A 21,538-nucleotide genomic window follows, 5' to 3' on the forward strand; every position below is an offset into this window, starting at 1 on the left:
CCAAAGTTTCGGGCTAGGTGTCTAAGATTCTGTCTCTGAATTGAGTGAGCTGGATTGGGCGGATTCTGCTCAATGAGCTGGATTGGGCTGATTATGCTCATTCGCTGTCACTACTGGAGCTTGCAGAGTGTTCTGAGGTGTTCCTTCTTCTTCTCTCAGCCAGCGCTCGCCCCCTAGCAAATTCATACGCCTAGCTGGTGCCCTGAGCGATACATCCCAGTTTCTGATCAGCTCTTTTGCCGAGCTTTGGAAGAAGATCTCGCAATATCGGTCTAGGTGGCCTATAAGACCACATATGAAGCAGAAGGTAGGAAGCTTCTCATAGCGGAATTTCATGTTAATCCATTCCCCCCCAGCCCGTCTAACTTTCTTTTCCTTTGGCAGCGGTTTCCTTATATCCACCCGAACTTTCATTCTGGCAAAGCCCCGATCAAGATTCCGTTTGTTTTTCTGGTCGGAAGCCACATACTCTCCCATGAAGTTACCCAGCGCTTGTAGCACTATTTCAGACGATAGGTTTACCGGAAGCCCGTGAGCCTGGACCCAGAAATTCACATAAGTCATCGGCGCTTCTGCTGGAATTTCCCCTTCTTGTAGTTCATGTAATATCAGCAGGTGGTTATCGAACGTCCAAAGCCCGTTCTCAATAACCCAATTTAGATCAAACTGGTGAAAGAAACGAAATAGAAGAAGCTTACCTCCAAGCTCCGAAATCGCAATGCCTTTGCCTGGCCTCCACAGGCTAGCCATCCAGTGTTTGAAGATCTCAAAGTTGAAGTTTCTGTCCGTCACCAACGAACCATCCAGGCAGAGCTTATAGTCGATTGTCGCAGCTCCTTCCGACTCTCTGAACTCAAAACCATCTTCTACAATTGTTAAATTCTGGAATCGACCTTCCATCTTGATGTTACGAACGCGACGCAAGCGAGTTAGACACTACCACCGTGATGGGGGCGCCGAATCGATGTCGAAAAAGAGGGGATAAAAACCCTAGGAATTTCAGCGGCGGCGTTATCGCTCTCAACAGGAGCAAGCTCTCAGCAGGAGCAGTTCTATTTGTTTTTTTTTAATTTGACATTTAACACCAAATTTTGATTTAATAATATATTTCTAATAAAACCATAGTTAGTTATATAAATCCAATTTATTAGGTTGCAAACCATTTTGTGGTGAAGCTCTTAGCCTAGTGGTTGAGAGTTTACCTATGCCTTGGGAGGTCATGGGTTCGAATCACATCCGGGTCTGGTGGGGATTTTTCTTTCTTCTTTAATGTAAGCGCATTGCGCAAATTTAAAAAAAAAAGGTTGCAAACCATTTTCTTTAACATGATAATATAAATATAATAAATAATTATAACTAAAATTCATATAATATAAATACAATAAATATCCATATAAATTATTTTGCGGGCGTTACAGTTCTTCCCCTCTAAAAAGAATTTCGTCCTCGAAATTCAAAAATGATGTTAAAATTTGATCGACTAAAAAAAATTCTAGAAATTAAATTATCAGAAAAAAAATATAGAGATGAAATTTTCAAATCTTGAAATTCGACAAATTTAATTAATTCAAAACAAAACAATTTAAGGTAAATATAAGAAGAATTGATTCTCCTTCTTTCTGAAAAAAAAAACATAATAGGGTATAGACAAATCTAATTGAATAACTACAATACAGAAAACTCAAGAACACAGATAAAAAGAATTGTTCTTTTTATTAGTAGAAATAAAACTATATGGAGAAAAAAAATTATCGGTTTCACTTAGAGTACTCAATTATCAATATAAAATTAATAATATTGTAAAATATATTTCACTTACAAAATTTGGTCAATAATGAGTTTTATTAATACAAATGTAACTAACTCAAAAAAAATTGAAAATCACAAAATAAAACCTTACTTTCAAATTAGGGTATTTTTACTCTATAGTTATTTTTATGGCATCTCTCAGTTAAATCACTAGATGTCATTTTTCTCAACAAAACAAAATAAAACAAAGTAGGATTTAGTTATGTAATATAATTAATACTCCGGCTAAATGGTGTCATATGCGCGACATCATTACTATACTCATTACGGTCCAAGCTCAAAACGTTAACAAAGCCCAAACATGTCCAAAGAAACCATGACAAGCAAGGCGGCGCAAAACCAGCAACATGCGACCTATCAAAGACCTTCTACAATCTTACGAGATAAATGATTCCTACTCAGGACCAGACTCTTTAAGAGATTAGGAATCCTAGCTCTACAAGGATTCCCATAGGGAACGATCACCTGACAAAACCTAATTAAGACACTATAAATAGACAGGTATGTGGACAAGTTCTGGTATGTTAACTTCTATCACAAATATAGTCTAAAACCTTCATTCGGTCATAAACAACAACTGACTTAGGTATCAGGGTGGGTTTGTCAAACTCCGGTCCGGTCTGACCTTGTTATTGTTTTATAGGTTCTAACACGATGTCAAATCACATCTGCGGTTTATACACGTAACCAGGTTCAGATAACAAGTTACCAATATACAAATTATTTTGCGAATATAAAACCCTACTTGTATCGTAATAATCAATTTATTCCATAATCTTAATGAGATTTTTTTTTTGGGAGAATAGGTGGCGGCTCATCCAAAGAAAATAAAGATAATAGGAAAATTTTTTTATAAAGAACTTTATCATCAAAATATGTCAATTTAAAAAATAAACCAAGGATTGTAACTATAATTAAAGGAATATCATATAATTTTACCAACATTTCAATTGGTAAGCACATGAAGAAACACACAAATTCTCTGTAAACTTCTAATTTATTTACTTTAACGAGATACAACGGCATGTAAGGAAAAGTTTAATACATATATATATTTTTCAAGGTACTACAATCATAATGAAATAAAATGGCATATTCCAATAATTAATATTTATATATTTATTCAAAGTCATTAGAGTACATCTCTCTTCAAATGAATTTTGATCTCAAAATTAATTGATAAATATAAAGACTCTAAGAAATTTTTACTTGACGCTCGACCAGTATGTATCCTATATCCTTATACTATCCCTAGGAACGTAGATCCGCTCTGATATTTGTTCTCATCATAATCATCAGTATCCTTCTCAAATTTATTTGTACCAACATGATTATTGTCAATATACCAGATACACATATTAAACACAAAGATCAAGCCAATAGACAATTTATCTCAACAAATCAACATGGCAACAAACATAAAAATGAAAGGCACCACATATTTAATTAACTACTCAATTTCATTACAAGTATAACAATCAATTACAATAAACATACAAGTTAGCGAACAAATAACTACATATATAATTAACTACTTACCTCTATTCCGAAAAAGAACGCTAAATTAGCAAGTTGTGATCATTTATCTTCAAATTAATACATGTATCCTACATTGAGAGAATAAACCCTTTTTTTCTATGATTTTCGGCTGCCCCACAATAAAATTGGTTTTTATACCCATAAAGTAGGGTTAGGTTAAAATAGGGTTTTATTTCTATTATTATCCCCCAAAATTATTATATTCAAGACCATTATTTATGATTAGTTAGTTATATTAGATAAAATGCTTCAATTTCGTAAGGAATACTTTTTTTATTATTTCCTTAACCATTAGATAACTATGGCATGCTAACAAAAATAATCAAATAAAATAATACTAACAGAAATAATAAAACAAGATAATGTTAACATAAATAACATTTAAATATTCTTTCAAAATTATTTCAAATAAGATAAAGCAACAAAAATAAGATAATAAGATAATGTTAACATATAACATTTAATTATTTTTTCAGAATTACTTATTATTTATTTCTATTAGTCAAAACTAGATGTTGTAATTTATTTTACCATTTTTATTAATTATTTTAGAATTTCAACTATAAATGTATGATATTAATATTTTCTTTTATTAAAATAAATAAACTTAATTAATTATCTAGGATCCAAATTTCAAAAATTACATGTATGGAAAAATAAAAAATATTTTTTAAGGGCGTTACAATTCTTCCCCCTAAAAAAAAAATTTCATCCCCAAAATTAACAACTAAGCGTGTTTTAAAAGATTTACTAACCACATAAAAAAACATAAAAATGAAATTTTAGATAGTGTACTTAAAAGGTTTAATTGAACTAAAACAAATTGATTTCACTTTTAGTGCAAACCTTAATTGGATATATGAATAAGAAGAAATTAAGTATTTCTCAAAAACAAAATAAAAAAAATAAATCAGTAAATAACAAAATTTTAAGAATGAATGTAATAAAAAAGAAATTAACTTTTACTAAAAGAGCTGAATGATAACTAAGAGCATCTCCAATAGACTTTTAGTGAACTCTCTAAAAATAATATAAATAATTGACTCTTAGTGATTTAAGAGTGGCTAAGATATATCATCTCCAACAATGCTCCTTATATTCACTCCTTATTTATTATTTTATTATTAATATTATTCTTTATTGTTATATTACCAATAGTGTGAGGAGAGAGGCACGTCAATAATAAATTATTAATAAAAAATAAAGTTAGGAGACACTAAGAGGTGGAGAGAGGCTCTCTATTAATAGAGAGGATGGAGAGGCTCTTAGTGATTTGAGGAGCTACTAAGAGGCTGTTGGAGATGAATTTTCATTCTCTCTCCTCAAATTTTAACTTAAGAGCCAACTTAAGAGGCTATTGGAGATACTCTAATAGAGAGGATGGAGATGCTCTTAGTGATTTGAGGAGCCACTAAGAGACTGTTGGAGATGAATTTTCATTCTCCCTCCTCAAATTTTAACTTAAGAGTTTAACTTAAGAGGCTGTTGGAGATGCTCTAAATACAGAAGGTTAATGGTTTTCAGTAAACTACACAAATATCAATAACATAACCAATAATAATTGAAAACTAATTTACTCTAAGGATAACTAATAAGATTTTTTTTTTATACGACCTTAATTGTAGATTGAAACTCACAAAATAAAACCTTACTTTAACTAAAATAGTCATTTAACTAGCATATCACTTAATAAGGACAAATATACCCATACAAGTCTAATTTGCTTTAAAAAAACAACAATAGTCTATGCAGGTAAGAGCAAATATAAATCAAAAGTTCAAATTTATTTTTCTTTAATGAACTAATATTGAAAGGATATAGTTATGCAACTAATAGACTTCTGGTTAAGCATCTAGCCTAACTCTAGTGATAATACAACTAGCCTATTTTTGTCCCTAGAAACGTAGACCCGCTCTGATATCATTAAATGTAACACCCCTTTTTAAAAACTCTAAATATAAAGACAATAATAAATTTCTATTCAACGTGTCATCAAATTGATGCTCACAAACCAATAAAATCCTTTATGAAATAAAAACAAACACTTAATTAAATTACGACTCTACATACTAGCCGATCCAAACGAGCATCACGAAGCATTTAATGACATTAACCTGAAAGAAAACTGGTGGAGAGTGGGGTGAGCTTGGGAGCCCAGTAAGATAGCCAATTAAATACATAGCACAACCACACGCGCATATAATTCAGTTTACATGCACTTAATAATTATTAGTTATCAAGCAAAAAAATATTATTAGTTTATTCAATGAGCCTTGCTTACTCTAGTCTAGTAATATCCAATGGTTGCTTGGCCAATAAAATCATATCCTGGGATACCCTGTCGTAACAAATACCCGGTATCCCATCTCTTATCTTTAAGTACCCTGTCGTAACAAATACCCGGTACCTTAACACCCTGTCGTAACAAATACCCGGTGTTTATATTTCACGTGATCACAATATTCCTTTTTCTCAATTCAGTCGCAACCATTGAATATACTACCCTAGATAAGCTCTTATTCTTATAATTTTCCACTCGTTCTTATTATCCAAAGTTTATCAACCGTATCATAATCGATTTCTATTCTATCATCAATAAGTCTCGGTCTAAAAACCATTCATGTCCCCACAGCCATCAATATCAAATTCAATTCATTCACGTCATCGTAGTCATCATAAATATCAAGTATACATGTCAAACATATAAATCAAATTAGTAAGCAATTATTACACCAAATCAAATATAGCACCCAAACATACAAGCACACATACTATATATTTAATTAACCACTTACCTCCATCTCAAATGAAAACTAATAACGATCTCGAACTCATCACCCGCTTGCTCATCGTATCCTCACAATCTACATTGAAAATTTAACTACGCAGCTAACTCTTATGCTTTAGCACCTTGAGAATTCTAATTCCCTTAGCTTTTGCGGCATCATCACAAAATAAGTTAGCCTCCTTTTTTTCTTAGAACTCTATTGTATTTATACTTACTTTCTACGGTTGGTTTTTTTTTCTTTTCGGTATCCTATATATCCTATAATATAATTAATTATATTATTATTAGATACTATTATTTATTATTATAATATGCATAAAATTTCTGTTTAATAATTGTATTACTATTCTATAAAAACAAATAACTATGTTACTGTTTTTTTTGAATCAAAGAATTAATGAATTAATCAATGTGCCTTAATTGGCAAGTGTTCAATAAATCAATAGAAACGAAACTCAGTAAAGAATAATAGAAAGTGGGACAAGTAGTAACACGAGCAGCCTGTGCAATAGCATGAGCCAATCCGTTGACTTGTCACCTGATCCAATTGACTGAGTAATTGTCATTTACTATTAGTATTTCCCGAGCAATGATATCTCCTAGTTCTGAATCATCCGCTGTGTTTCCGTTGATCGCTTCGACAACCTGTTTAGCGTCTGATTCAAAGACAACATCTTTGAGGTTATGGCTAACTGTCCATTGCATCGCTCGAAGGAGGGCGGTTGCTTCGCATTCCTGAACTGTTGGACAGCAGGACATTTTTTCCGCCCTTCCATGATGAAATTCCCACCAGAATCGCGGACAGCAGCTCCACATCCTGCCATTTCCATGTTGCTGAATTTTGCAGCATCAGTGCAGCAAGAAAAAACCCCAGGATTCGGCGGATGCCATTTGTTGCAGTAGCGGCGGTTCTCGCGTCTTGCTCCACTCGCTGCGTCGCTCGTCTGCTTGAGGGATTGAGCCCGCTGCCAATCGCTCAGCGTGCAGGCCGCTATCCATTCTACTTTGTCAGGTTCCGTTACCACCTAATTCCAAAGCCTGTTACTGCGGGCTTTCCAAATGCTCCATAGCCGCATCATGAAGGTCGCCCCCATGTCTGATGATAGAGAATTTAGTAACCTGCAAAACCAGTCAGAAAGGTTAGTTGCTTCCTCCGCAGCCGCTGTTATCTTCTCGAGTAATCCCGCTAGCTGCCATACTTGTCTCGAGGGGCCGCATTCCGTAAAAACATGCCACGCATCCTTCCATGGGCCATTACATACCACGTAATTACTGCAAATTTGAATCCCTCGCTGCTGAAGCTTAACGCGGGTAGGAAGGCAGTCTCTTGCTAGTTGTCAGGCTAGATATCGCACTTTATGAGGAACCTCTGCATACCAGACCTTTTTCCACGCACCACTTACATGGTGCCTTTCCGATCCTTCCAACGAACCAGCTATCCGATACGCACTCTTGACGGAATATCTCCCCGAGGGGTGAGCCGCCCATATAGTACTGTCTTTTGCGTGTGCATTACGTTCCGGAAGCCTGTTCATCTCCCGAATATCTCTTTCAGTGAACAATTCTTCTAGGAGTTCAAGGTCCCATTCACGCGAATTTGGAATGAATAAATCACATACCTTTTTAAAAAAACAGTTAATCAGACTTAAATATGCATTTTTTTTTTCTTATTTTTGTTCCGTTAGGATTTGATGAGGAATTATGTTAGTTACCATGTACATTATATTGACCTCTCGGTTCAAAAAGTTTGATTGGCCTTTTGGATTTTTAAAGTGTTCCCGTAGCCGCGTCAACTTAAATATAATGTTCATTTAGCTCCCTGAACTTACGTAAAATGTAATCAATTGATTACTTGGTTATAAAAAAATAAGTTAAATGTGAAAGATGTATTTCATGTATCTTAAAATGTTATTACATAATTAAAAAATAAATTAAAAAGAAAGTTATTACTTGCTAAACTATAAAACTTGTCTTCTCTAATATTAGAACCGCATACACAGATTTTGGTCGTTTTACTTTTTTTTTTTTTTAAGACGCATGTAATACAGCTTCTACATTTAATTACTTTTTTACAACTGAGTGATCAATTGATTACATTTTGTACAAATTCAGAAAGCTAATTGAACATTTTATATAAGTTAAGAGAGTTATCAGAATATTTTAAAAATCCAGAAAGCCAATCAAACTTTTTGAATAAGTTGAAGCATAAATGATGTATTAAGCCTTATACTACAAATGATGTGAGAAAAATATAAAACCTTTTATATTATAATATAACTAGTAAAATTGAAATATAATGTGTATAATTATTAAAGTTCTCCATCCCAAAGATCCATGAGAGACTTGTAGGGTCCTTGTTGAGTGACAAAGTGATCAACTTTGCTGGTTCTCTCTTGTGGAATTTGATCTATCTTTTGCAAATCTTCCTCACTTAGCTCCCAATCAAATATCTGCAGGTTCTCTTTCATTCTTTCTTTATTTGAGCTTTTTACAGCTATGCTTACATTTTGCTGGTAAACCCACCTCATGCATACCTGAGCTATTGTCTTTCCTTTGGCATTGGCAATATCTTTCAAGACTTGACATTCCAAAACTCTGTTGCTTCCCCATGGACTTCCCTTTCCTCCTAAGGGAGAGTATGCTGTTATATGAATACCTTTTTCCTCACATACTTTCCTTAGCTTCTTTTGTTGCCAACATGGGTTCATCTCTACCTGAAAATTTAAATAGACCGGTTTCAATAGTGTGTTAATAAAAATAATCTAAATAACTATATAAAAGTTAAAAAAATAGAAATAAACGACACAAGGATAAGAGGAGAAATGTGTTTTGTGGAAATAAAAATAATAATTTTATCAATATTAAGTAAATACAAATAGTTGTTTACAAAAATTTTTAAAAAACTGTTGTTTCTATAAAAAAAAATGCTAAATACTGTTGTTCTATAAACCTAACCAAATATGATATTTATGGTTTGAAGTGAAACGTTAAACGTCGCTTGTCCAAAAGGCAGAACATACACCTCCTAAATCTAGCATGTATAAGTTAATCGCAAAAATCTATCTAGCATGTTTACTACTCCATCTGTTCCATAATATTTGTCTTTTAAGGTTGGGACACAAGAATTAAGAAATGTAATTAATGTTAACTAAAAGACTTTGTTACCATTATATTAATTGCATCCATTAATTAATTTTGTATCTATTCTTAAAATAAAAAGTCAACTTAAATAGGGGTATACTTGGTAAAACATCAATTAATGTGCATTGAATGAATCAAAACGTCAAACATTATAGAACAAAAAAAATTCTCTAGAACGACAAATATTATGGAACGGAGGGAGTAATTACCAATGTTATCAACCAGATCGGATATTGAACCGGATTTATAATTGCGTCACGGGTCACTTGGCCAGACGGGATCTTTATTTATATTAAATATATAATTAATTTAAATTATATATATATATCCAAAACAAATTATAAACAACTTTTGATTTGTTATTTTTTCTCAACTTGGGGCTTAAATATATAACGGTTTAATGAAGTTTAGAATAACTTGAAATATGTCAACGTATTTTATGTCATGAGATCTTTTTAACGGTATATTATAAACTCAAAACGGACAAGTGATAGATAAGAAATTAATACTCAAAGTGAACCACTTGAAATGGTCTCAAAAAGAAAATAAAAGGAAACTAAACATTAAGCAAATGACATTTACAAGCCTTTAACCAATTAATAGAGTAAAGGCGCTCTCACGCATAGGGGTGCATCGGTGCACTATCGGGTTAGAGATGCACTCGCATGACATAGGCGACACAAATGTCACACCAAAATAAGGTCCCTTAGACCGGCCTCCTTTTGATTAATGTATTAAAAAAATTCTCGGAAAAATCCTTTTAATTTCTTTTTTTATAAAATTGCTGTGAACCGAAGTTGCACCGGTTTCTGGCTCGACCTCGGTTCGCCGGTTTAATCCCAGTTCACACCGGTTTTTTTAACTCCCCATTAAACCAGTAAAGCTCTTACCGGTTTCTGATCGGACCGGCCAGTTTGATAACATTGCTAATAACGGTAAAACAGTTAGTTCAAAAGTAGAATCTTATAAGTCAAATCTATACTTTCTTTCTTGATATGCCCTAAAATTCAGATCGTTATCCTATATTTATAACATGATTAGAGACTACATTAGTGTTAATTTGTAACCTGATTGACGGCAGGAGGAATCGTAGCAGCGGCAAGCAATTCCTCAATCTTTTTGCAAGTAAAATTGCTAACTCCAATTGCTTTAGTGAGTCCGAGCATTTGACACTCTTCCATGGCTTTCCAAACAGACTTAATATCCAATACAACAATATCTTCTGGTTTAAACGGGAACGAAGATCCCGGCTTCAAACTCACATGAAAATGAATGAGATATAGATCTAGATACTCCAAACCAAGATTCGCCAGAGTCTTTTGTAAAGCAGGAAGAACAAGGTGAGAGTGAGCGTCGGCCACATAAAGCTTAGAGGTTATAAAGAGTTCATTGCGGGATTTGATAAGGCCGAGTTTGAGAGCTTCAGAAATGGCGTCGCCGAGAGGCTTTTCTGACTGGTAGAGGGAAGCGGTGTCGAAGTGTCTGTAGCCAAGTTTAATTGCATCGATTACTGATTGTTTCACTGCTTCTTTATCTTCACTGAATGGAAACTCAGCTGTCCCGTACCCTATTACTGGAATCTTGATTTCGGAAACTTTTGGTATCAGACTCTCCATTTTGATATCTGACAAGCAAAAGTACTAGTTTCCTTTGCTTTTTTAAGTGTTCCCTGGTTCAACCTTATCTTATCCTTTCCTTCCCAATCTTCAAGAACCTATTTTATTGACCCCATCCAGAATTTGATGCCAGCTAGAAGGGATCTCAAAAAACGACTTTAAAAGACTTTTGAAGTCTTTAACTGGGATTTTTAAAAATTCGATAAAGGTATAAAAGTAGTATTCAATAAGACTTATAATCCACTGAGTATTCAACAAGAATCTAGGTATATTCAATTAGAATTTTCCACTGAGTCATTAGCCGTTAAAAAATTATCTTCTCTTCATCCAGATTTTAGATTTACTAGTTTCTTATTTTTTTTTTCTCATTTATAGGTGGCATGTTTTGAATTTTTTTATGCATTTCATATATATCTGACTCGTTAAAAGATCTAGAGGTTATTCTTAGAGAGAAAAAGATTATAGAGTCGATTTTGGCTAGAGTGTGTTTCTTGTCATTGTGCCAAAAATAGTTTTAAGCACTATCAACTGCTGGATTGTATTGTAATTTTTTAATTACTTATGTCGAAATTTACTATTTTTCCTATGAATGAAGCAATTATTCTTCTAAATAAAGTTACTTATGTCTACATGTTAATATCTGAGTGATGAATAACTAATTATTTTACTTATGTCTACATGTTATTATCTAAATGATCAAAAACTAATTTTTTTAATCAGTGTAAAATTTCTCAAAATTAAGCTAGATTTGATTTGAACTGTAAGAGTAAAATTGAGTTGTTTTGAACAAATTTAGAGAAATTTATCTTTTATCATATATTAATTAATAAGGTGGATTTTGCAGTTAAATACAAAGTTAATGAACTAATTAATCATCTCAACCTTAATTTGTTGGAAACGGGAAAACCGAAATGATCTATAGTAGAGGTGATTCTGGTGACTAGGTGGGTGAACCATCCATAGTTTGGGTGGTACCGACAGCCGGGGGGATTCGGACCCTATCTCTACCCTGTCTCGTATTCCACCAATACAACATAAGTTTAAATAGTTTAATCTGTTAAAACTTTGTCTTGTTTAATTGTCCATATCTATAATTTGATGTTGATGGTAACTGGTAGAAGTTAAATGATTTTCCTTCGGAAATAGTTATCAAAGGTTGTTTCTTAATTCTAACAAAATATTTAAGGAGTGTTTGTTTACTCTATTTTCTTATCATATTTATACTTTTATATTTAAAATGAGAGTTTTAGGTGTTTGGTTGGAAAACTATCGTTTAATCATGCGTTTATATTCAATTGTTAAAGGAGCTTAAAGGGAAAAAAAAACACCAAATGAGCACTAAATCATATTGTTTATTTATTCTTGCAAAAGGAAACGAGTCGTTTCAAAAGCAAACCAATACTAATTAATAAGAACTTATATTCCACTTCCAGTCAAATATTAGTATATACTATAATTATTCAAAACAAATCCTAGGCTAGAAGACATTATTATGATCCACTTAAGACTTTTTTATGTTTTATTTAAAAAATGCACCAAACATATTGACTTTAAGAAGAATAGAATAAGAATAAGAATGGACACACATGGTAGAGCACTATTGATGGAAAACTTCTATTATAACCCCTCTTTGACAATACAACGAATTTATGACCCTGTTTATTAAATAGAGTCTAGCGATTAATTAATTAAAATTTCTATAATGATGTACTCACCCAAAATATGAAGCTTTAAAGTTTTAAGCTATATAAGATATAATTTTAATCCTATAAGTATTGGGGAATAACAATTTAGATCCAACATATAAAACCATTTAATGTTGGGCCTGTTATATTTTAATTGATTGCCGGTCTTATTTATACTTGTGCAACTGGTGAATTCTTTCTTGTCATAAATGCAGTTTCTTTCAAGCATGATTTTGTGTTGAAACTATCGAGATGAAAGCAAAACAGATTAAAGAACATAGATTAGAGAACAAAATACAAAGATGGACCATCCAAGTTTGCGTTGAGAAAATTAACTATTAATTTAAAACAATTAAATAAAAAAAAAGGAATTGTTGTGAAGTCTCAATTAATGAGAGACTATTTTTATAATTTATATTATTGATGGATTGTTTTTGTAATTTGTATTTATTTAAAAGGAAAAGAAAAAAAAAGTCATGGGTTGAATGGGTGGCACCCCCAACCCGTTCAACCTCAATTAATTTGGCCAACAATTTTGTTGGCATGTAAATTAATTGGCCAACATTTTAGTTGGGAGTTGCATCCTATGAATTATAAAAGGATGTAAGTGGAACAAAAAGATGAGTGGGAAAAAAGAGAGATTGGGGAGTTGAGAAATATGTAGTTTGAGAGGAGGCACAATTGTGCCTTGTGAGTTTTTGAGAGTTTATTTTAGAGGGTGGTCTAATTATTTTGGGGAGAGATAAAAATAGTAAAGATAATTATTTTGGGTATTTTTGGAAAACACCCGAGTGCTATTATTTTTTGTTTTATCTCATTGTAACTCTAGAAAGTTTCTAGAGAACACCCTCTTGTAAACCTCATAAATTCAATAAAATTGTATTATTGTTTCCGCTAAATTGTCCCAATCCAGAAAAATTCTCAACAGTGGTATCAGAGCCATGGTTTAATATTGGCGTTCACGCTGATATTAGCGTCACGCACCAAAGAATTGGGCATGAGAAAATGAGCAAGCAGTTGAGGGAGCTTTCCTTGCTCAAGGTTAAAAAAAAAAATGAAATTCTTCAATGTGTTCATTGCAAAAGCATGGTCATGATGAGAAAGACTGCTGGCACAAGGGGAAGCCTAAATATTTCAAGTGTAAGAAGTTTAGGCACATGCAACAGAATTGCAGGAACAAAAGAGAAGAAAGTGTCAATTTGGCACATCATGTTGAGAAAGAAGAATTTGTTTAATTTGGAGAGAAGTGCTCCAATAGTTGAAGGTTGATGAGAAGTGCATCAACAAATCGATTCGGTGAGAAGTGCTCCGAGAAGTTGTTTGCGGAGAGAAGTGCTCCGTTTACAAGGTGATGATAAAAAAATGAAAGTTTTAAATTAATAGTTAAGGGGAAGATTGTTGGGAAAATTAACTATTAATTTAAAACAGTTAAACAAAAAAAGGGAATTGTTGTGAAGTCTCAATTAATGAGAGTCTATTTTTATAATTTATATTATTGATGGATTGTTTTTGTAATTTGTATTTATTTAAAAGGAAAAGAAAAAAAAAATCATGGGTTGAATGGGTGGCACCCCCAACCTATTCAACCTCAATTAATTTGGCCAACAATTTTGTTGGCATGTAAATTAATAGGCCAACATTTTAGTTGGTAGTTGCATCCTATGAATTATAAAAGGATGTAAGTGGAACAAAAAGATGAGTGGGAAAAAAGAGAGATTGGGGAGTTGAGAAAGATGTAGTTTGAGAGGAAGCACAATTGTGCCTTGTGAGTTTTTGAAAGTTTATTTTAGAGGGTGGTCTAATTATTTTGGGAAGAGATAAAAATAGTAAAGATAATTATTTTGGATATTTTTGGGAAACACCCGAGTGCTACTATTTTTTGTTTTATCTCATTGTAACTCTAGAAAGTTTCTAGAGAACACCCTCTTATAAGCCTCATAAATTCAATAAAATTGTATTATTGTTTCCGCTAAATTGTCCCAATCCAGAAAAATTCCCAACAGTTTGCTCTTTTTCGCTATTACCAGGGAGCTGAAAATTCTAATATTAAAGATTCGATATTGATTTTGTTTTTAATTGTTTATTAGTGTTTGGTATTTAAGAATGTTGAAACTTATTTTAGGAATTTTAATTTTAATTTTCTGTTATTTTACAAAATTTTGGTCGTATTTGGCACTTTAGAAATTACTTCCAATTTTATTCGTAAGATTGTTCTTGTCTTATGGTGTATTTGGCAAAAACGGAACATGCTGATTTGGAATCAAAAAGATGAGATTTGGGCTGTGTTAATTAGAAGAGTGAAGGGCTGGTTTGCGGACTGGTTGAAAGCGCAGAATGCGATTCCTTTGTCATCATCGTCGCACAGCAGCGGGTCGAGGGGAGGTCGAACGATCTGGAGTCCACCACCTGCAGGTACCTGGAAATGTAATTTGGATGCAGCCATTTTCATGTATGTTAATAAATGTGGTTTTAGAGCTGTATTGAGGGGTTCTGATGGGGGATTCATGGCATTATTTAGTTCTCATTGTGAGGGGAGAGCGGAACCGAAGTTTGTTGAAGCTCTAGCTTTACGTCAATGTCTTCAATGGATTAACTCGATGCGGTACCAGCGGGTTTGTTTTGAAACTGATGCCAAATTTGTTGCGGATAGTATTCATTCAAATCGTGTTGATTTATCTGAGTATGGTCAGATAATACTTGACTGTAAGCTCATTTTACAATCTAGGCCTGATTTTTCTGTGTCATTTGTACCGAGATTAGCGAATAGGGTTGCGCACAATATTGCTCGCAATGCTTGTTCTTTTGCTAGCTCTTATGTGTCTTTCTTACTCCCTAGTTGGTTAGAGGAGTGCATTTATACTGATTCTTTATCCCTTGATTCTTAATTGATGATTCTTTTATTAAAAAAAAAAGAAATTACTTCCAATTTTAATGGTAGTTAGGTGAAATCCCTAGATATGTAGGAGATTTTATTCAATGTGTTGATAAAATAGAAACTTATTATTATTTTACCAAACACGCATATAATCTCTTTAATATCATCAAGAATCATTCCTAAAATACCAACAAAAAAAAATAGAGTTTCATCAAATTTCATAGAGTTTCACCAAGATTTTACATATTTTCACCAAAAGTCTATTCCTAAATTATGTTTTTAAGGAGCTTTAATCAATCAGATAAGCTTGTTAATTACTTGTCAGAACTGGTATTTGACCTCATTGTGTATTCTTTCACAAGCTGAGCAAATTGGGATGACTTGTTCTGTAGCAACTTTGTTGGGGAATCATATTCCTCAATAACCCCTGCATTGTGATTCAAATTATAACAACATTCATAAAAATTATTCAGACCTGCAGGGCTGATAAAAAAATGTTTTTTTACTTACCATGGCTCAGAAGCAGGACCGTGTCACTGTCAAGAACAGAAGTAATTCGATGCGCTACGGTTATAACTGTTGAGTCTGAAAATTGCTGCCTTATTGTTTGCTGAATCAAATTATCCGTAGCTGTATCAACTGAGGCAGTAGCTTCATCAAGGACTAACACCTTGCTCTTTTTAAGTAATACTCGGCCGAGGCAGACAAGCTGTCTCTGACCCATACTCCAGTTTTCCCCGTTCTCACAAACTGCCGAATCCAGCTTTTTCTCCTTCTTCCTGACTTCATCTCCAAGCTGACACTTATCCAAAGCCTGGTATTGAATACACTTGTGTCAATATCTCCATTCTCCATTCTCCATCACTTAACATCGAAATTAAGAAAGAACAGGAACAACCTACCTCCCAGATTTGTTCATCAGCGTACTCTTCGAGCGGGTCTAGGTTGCTCCTAACAGTCCCTTCAAACATGGTTGGATCTTGAGGAATAATGCTTAGTCTTGACCGCAAATCGTGCAATCCAAGGATCGAGATATCGATGCCATCAATCAAAATACAACCAGCAGAAGGCTCAACTATGCGGAAAAGAGCTTGTATTAGAGTTGATTTACCACTGCCTGTTCTACCAACTATGCCAGCTTTCTTCCCTCCTGGGAAAATGCACGATACACCTCGCAACACAAGTGGCATATGAGGCGCATAACGGACCTACATTATGTCATTGGTAACACATATCAATGTCATATAGACAGATGTGCATCTGACCCATCAACTGAAGAAAGTAAAATAAATATATGTACTTGCAGATTATCAAGAGCAACTTCTCCATGTGAGGGCCAGCAATGATCTGGCCGCTGTCCTTCTATTATAAGAGGTGGCTCACTTGGAACAGACAAGTATTGAAGTATTCTTTCAACTGATATGATTTTGTTCTCCATATTGCAAATCTTCCATACTAACCAAGTTTGCAATGTGTTGAGGTTGAGTCCATAGGTCACAGCTAGGCCCGCAATAACTGTAAGAGAGGAGTCAAAAGAGTAGGCATATTTCAGATTTTTCAATTTTTATATGAAGGAGGGAGGTATCAATTATGATCAAACCAGTTTGAATAGCTTACCTAGATCGATTCTCTCTCGAAAATAGATTGTAAAAATCAATGACACTGCAAATGTGATGCATAAAAACATATCTAGGCGGAAGCAAAGCCATTCCATTGCAGCAATAATATGAAATTTAGGTCTAGAAAATTCATCTATCAGTTTCATATTTCTTTCCTGGAATCTTGCTTGCAGGTCAAAACTCCTGATAGTGGTTGATCCTGATACTGTTTCAGCAAAATGCTGGAAAATTGGAGCTTTACACACTCCAACCAGCCGTGAAAGTTCTCTTGCAGAAGGGATGTAATATTTCTGCATCATAAAAAATAATAAAAGAAAAGTTGAGACAACTTTTTTTGCTTCTGTAACATCAATACTGAAAAGTATATCAGTCACAACTAAAGCAGGGCTGCATCGAACCAGACAATTAGAACATATGTTTCACATTTATTTATGAAGCAGTTCATAGTAGAAATACAAAAGTGAGGCAAAATGACAGAATTATATACATATATAGAGCAAATTATGCAATAATGGATGTTAAATAAGAATTCAAGGATTATGGTCATTACCTGATACCAGATGCAGATTAAAAACACAGGGATAATAATGATGAAAATTTGCCATGCCACCTGAGACATAACTCCAATGATTCCTAGAAGTTGGCTAAGTGTAAAAGCAACTGTCCCAACTTGATATGCTATTTGCAGATCAATCTCACTTTGGTCTGTGGAAGCCTAAAACAGCACAAACAATCCAATAATCAAAACCTAAGATTGTTTTCTAATAATGATTAAGAACTCATGTTTCAATATAATTATCAATTGGAAAGTCATATTATATATATATATAAGTAGGCCACTGTAGTTACTCTATTTAGAATTCTCCCGCTAGGGGTTGCATCAAAGAAAGACATGGGAGCACGGAAAATGCACAAGTGCATTTTATTGAAGAGCAGAGTTGCTGTCTTATACCCTGCTGTGACAAGAAGGGTGATTCTGACAAGAAGACAGAGAGAACTTCCAATAGAAAAAGCTACATAGACAAGTATTAGAGTAGATTCGCTAGTGATAGGCTTTACATCCTTTGACACAGGAGTTGCCCATGCCATCCAATAGTTGCTACCGATTTGAAGGATCTGATTGAGAATCTCTGCAAGCAATATAAGGGGCACAAAAGTCCCTCCATATGCTGTCGTGAAGTACTTCCAATAGACTGAGAACCCAACTCCACCCTTTTCTCTCTCTTCTTCTTGAATGATCTGTCTTTTTGGAACATCTATCTCATCTGATTTACCATTTGGTAAATCTTTGTTTTCTTGTTCCTGTCCAGCATAATACTCACTGGTACTTCCATTTTCAGAGAGCGTTCCTGCTTGTTTGGAATCAAGTGGTAATAAAGCTTCCTCGTGAGCACGGACAAGCTCCAAAAAATCAGATCCTGAAGTTAGAATGTCGTCATACTTGCCAGCCTGTGTAATCCTTCCATCTTTCATGACCTAAAAAAAGTATAAGCAAAAGTTGAATCATGGATGGCTTAATTATTCGAAGTCATGATCTCAAGAGCATTGAAGAGAGACAAAAAATATATATATAAATTTCTCACCACAATAACATCAGCAGCAGGTAAGAACTCAACTTGGTGAGTAATGTAAATAACAGTTTTCGAATTCAAAAGGTTGAGTAAAACTTCCTGTCATAACAGATCAAGAAAATATTTAAGTTCCATGCATAAAAAAAAATTGGTATATAAACATGAAATTCAATAGCCTATAGTTGTATTACAGTATGAAATAAAAGCAAATTCTTAGCTTTCCACATTTGCAATTGTGTTAAGAAAGCACAGGAAGTTGACCTTAAATATATGAGATCCAGTATGAGCATCCACAGCACTAAATGGATCATCAAATAAATAGATATCAGAATCTTGGTAGAGAGCTCGAGTAATTTGTATTCGTTGTTTCTGCCCACCGCTTAAATTGATACCCCTTTCTCCTATAATCGTTTGGTCACCAAATGAGAGAATTTCTAAATCCTTCTTCAGAGAACATGCTTCAAGTATCCTCTCATACCTTTCTCTGTTCATCTTCTTACCGAACAATATATTTTCTTCAACTGTGCCGCTTTGTATCCAAGGTGATTGGGAAATATAGGCCTTTGTCCCACATAACCTGACTGAGCCTGAGATCTTGGACATCTCTCCCAGAATACAGGAAAGTAAGCTTGACTTGCCTGAACCAACAGTACCGCAGATAGCAACTCTCGTACCATGGAATACTCTAAGGTTTATATCTTTCAAAGTTGGGGTAGCCGAATATAAATCCCAAGAAAAATTCCCATTAGCTATGTCAACTGCTGTGTCAGAACTAAATCTTGGAAGCCTCTCAACAACATCAGACTGCAATTCTTCAAGACAAAGGAAAGATGCAATTCTATCAAGGGAAACCTTGGTCTGAACTAACATGGAAATTGTATCAGGAAGATTATAAATTGGTGCTTGAAGAATCCTGAATGTTGCTAGTGCAGATAATATCTTCCCTGATTCAAGTTGGATTCCCATAAGATAACAGGCACCGAAAGTGATTACAGAGACAAAAGTAGGGGCAACCCAATAGAAAAAATTTGTCATTGCTGAAGCGTATAAATATGTTTTTAACCATTTTTCCTCCATCTTCCTCAGCTCAACAACCCGACTGAAAAACTTCATTTCCCACCCTTGGAGCTTGAGAATCCTCATATTGCTTAAAATCTCAGACATTGTCTTCATTCTCTTATCTTTCCATTCCATCATCTTCTCCTGAAATGTTTCTTGTAATCTACCCAAAGGGTAATTCAACAACATAACAAGTACTGTTGCAAGAAAAGCAGCAATAGATGCAAGCCCAAGATTCTTATACAATATCAACAAGGCGAAACCAACTTGGAAGAAGACCAACCAAAAGTCATGGATGTACCAAGAGAAAGTAGCTATTCTCTCTGCATCAACCGCCATGTGATTGATGATCTCCCCACTTGTATGATCCTGCCTTGAGAGAGGGGAGAGCATCAAACCTTTGTTATATATTGTAGTCACCAGCACTGCCCGGACCCTGATTCCAGTTTGTTGCAACCTAAAGAGCCAATGCCTTAGGGAGACGCATTCCACAAGTTTTGCAACAAAAAAGGTGAAAACTAAGAGGTATCCTTGGTTTATGAATTCTCCTTGCCCGCTGAGGCACTGAATGAAGCTGTCTATAAGGTATGGACCAACATAAGATGCCGATGTGTATAACAGTGAAAACAAGCCTGTCCATAGAATTTCCTTCCAAAAGGAAATGATCAGTGCTTTCACTAGCTTATATGTAGTGACACTGCTATCAGCACCAGTACAAGTACCAGTGCCAAACTCAAGATTATTTCTAAAAACTGGAAACCCAACAGCTGCTGTATCCTCACTGTGAAGCTGAGGAACATCATCGAGGTCTAAAGTTTTCTTATTGCCAATTGCAATAATATTACTCATCCAAGAGAAAGTAAGAATACTGAAGAAACCAGCATTTGAGTAAGGAGTTAATGTATCACTCCCTTTAGAGCAAGAGTTATCACTCAAAAGAGGTTTCTCTAGAAGAATACTGTCTTTACTCATGTTTTTAAAGAACCCCCTAATACAGAGGAATAAACCAGTGGAAAGAGAGACTAGATCAGATGCTAAAGACTGAATTTCAGAGACTTTGTATTTTGCGTGAAAGAAAATGTCTATAATAAGGCTATAACAAGATATGGTCAAATAAAAACCCAACCACACTCTCAATAAAAACGGAAATTTTCCTTCAGATGAGCAAGAAAGATAAGTATGCAAATAAAGAGCAAGTGCAGCCCAAGAAAGTGTTCGAAGGATTGAATCCAAAAGGCTGACCTGACAATCATCAGACCAAGCTTTTCTAAACCAAAAGAAGTAGCTCAAAAAACAGAATATAAAGTTAAACAATGAAACACCAAAACAACAAAACACTATCTGTTTATAACATAAAGCTCTATTTTTCCTGTCAAATTTACCCTCTCTACCACCCACGCTATATTTCTTGCATATAAACAAGGCAATCAATCCAAGTAACAAAATTAGGTGAAGTGAACCAGACAAGACATGCAGGAAAATGGGTTTTAGAACCCAGAAAGGCATTGGGGATGAGTCTGAAAGAAAGGTAGCATGAGGAGTTCCCATCATCATTAGTTTCTGAGATGGTGGTCTGCTGAATTGATTGGTTCTTAAATAAAGATTACATAATATATAATTTTTCATTAAACAATTAATGCAATTAAACAGGAGCACTATAAACTACGGATGGCAACGGGTAGGATATCCGCGGGTAGTGCCAATCCCAAACTCTTACCCGTTTATTTTTTAACTACCCGTACCCGTCCCATTACCCTAATGGGTATATTTTTGCATCCCATACCATTCCCATTTAATTCGCAGGTACCCACGGGTACCCTTACCCGTTAAAAATCA

At 34.3% G+C, this 21,538-nt stretch overlaps 2 protein-coding genes and 1 long non-coding RNA gene across 3 annotated transcripts; 1 reads left to right on the forward strand and 2 right to left on the reverse strand.

Annotated features, from left to right (window-relative positions):
- Positions 1-8,292: 8,292 nt before the first annotated feature.
- LOC136219193 (non-functional NADPH-dependent codeinone reductase 2-like) lies at positions 8,293-11,065 on the reverse strand. The gene is made up of 2 exons (XM_066006478.1): positions 10,345-11,065; positions 8,293-8,850 (listed from the first exon to the last, which is right to left on the reverse strand). Exons 1-2 carry the CDS (start codon positions 10,891-10,893, stop codon positions 8,446-8,448), a joined length of 954 nt encoding a protein of 317 aa, XP_065862550.1. The 5' UTR covers positions 10,894-11,065; the 3' UTR covers positions 8,293-8,445.
- A 1,897-nt stretch (positions 11,066-12,962) lies between these two features.
- Positions 12,963-15,504, forward strand: LOC136219195 (uncharacterized). Its single transcript, XR_010684069.1, has 2 exons — positions 12,963-14,990; positions 15,097-15,504. It is a non-coding gene; the product is annotated as an uncharacterized lncRNA (long non-coding RNA).
- Positions 15,505-15,602: 98 nt separating this feature from the next.
- LOC136219194 (ABC transporter C family member 3-like) lies at positions 15,603-21,260 on the reverse strand. Its single transcript, XM_066006479.1, has 9 exons — positions 18,905-21,260; positions 18,656-18,742; positions 17,922-18,548; positions 17,623-17,787; positions 17,071-17,362; positions 16,754-16,968; positions 16,356-16,661; positions 15,964-16,267; positions 15,603-15,880 (listed from the first exon to the last, which is right to left on the reverse strand). The coding sequence occupies exons 1-9, from the start codon at positions 21,254-21,256 to the stop codon at positions 15,768-15,770; spliced, it is 4,461 nt and encodes a 1,486-aa protein (XP_065862551.1). The 5' UTR covers positions 21,257-21,260; the 3' UTR covers positions 15,603-15,767.
- Between the last annotated feature and the right edge of the window lie 278 nt (positions 21,261-21,538).

Source organism: Euphorbia lathyris, chromosome 2 (assembly GCF_963576675.1).
Source record: "Euphorbia lathyris chromosome 2, ddEupLath1.1, whole genome shotgun sequence".
NCBI classification, from domain to species: Eukaryota; Viridiplantae; Streptophyta; class Magnoliopsida; order Malpighiales; family Euphorbiaceae; genus Euphorbia; species Euphorbia lathyris.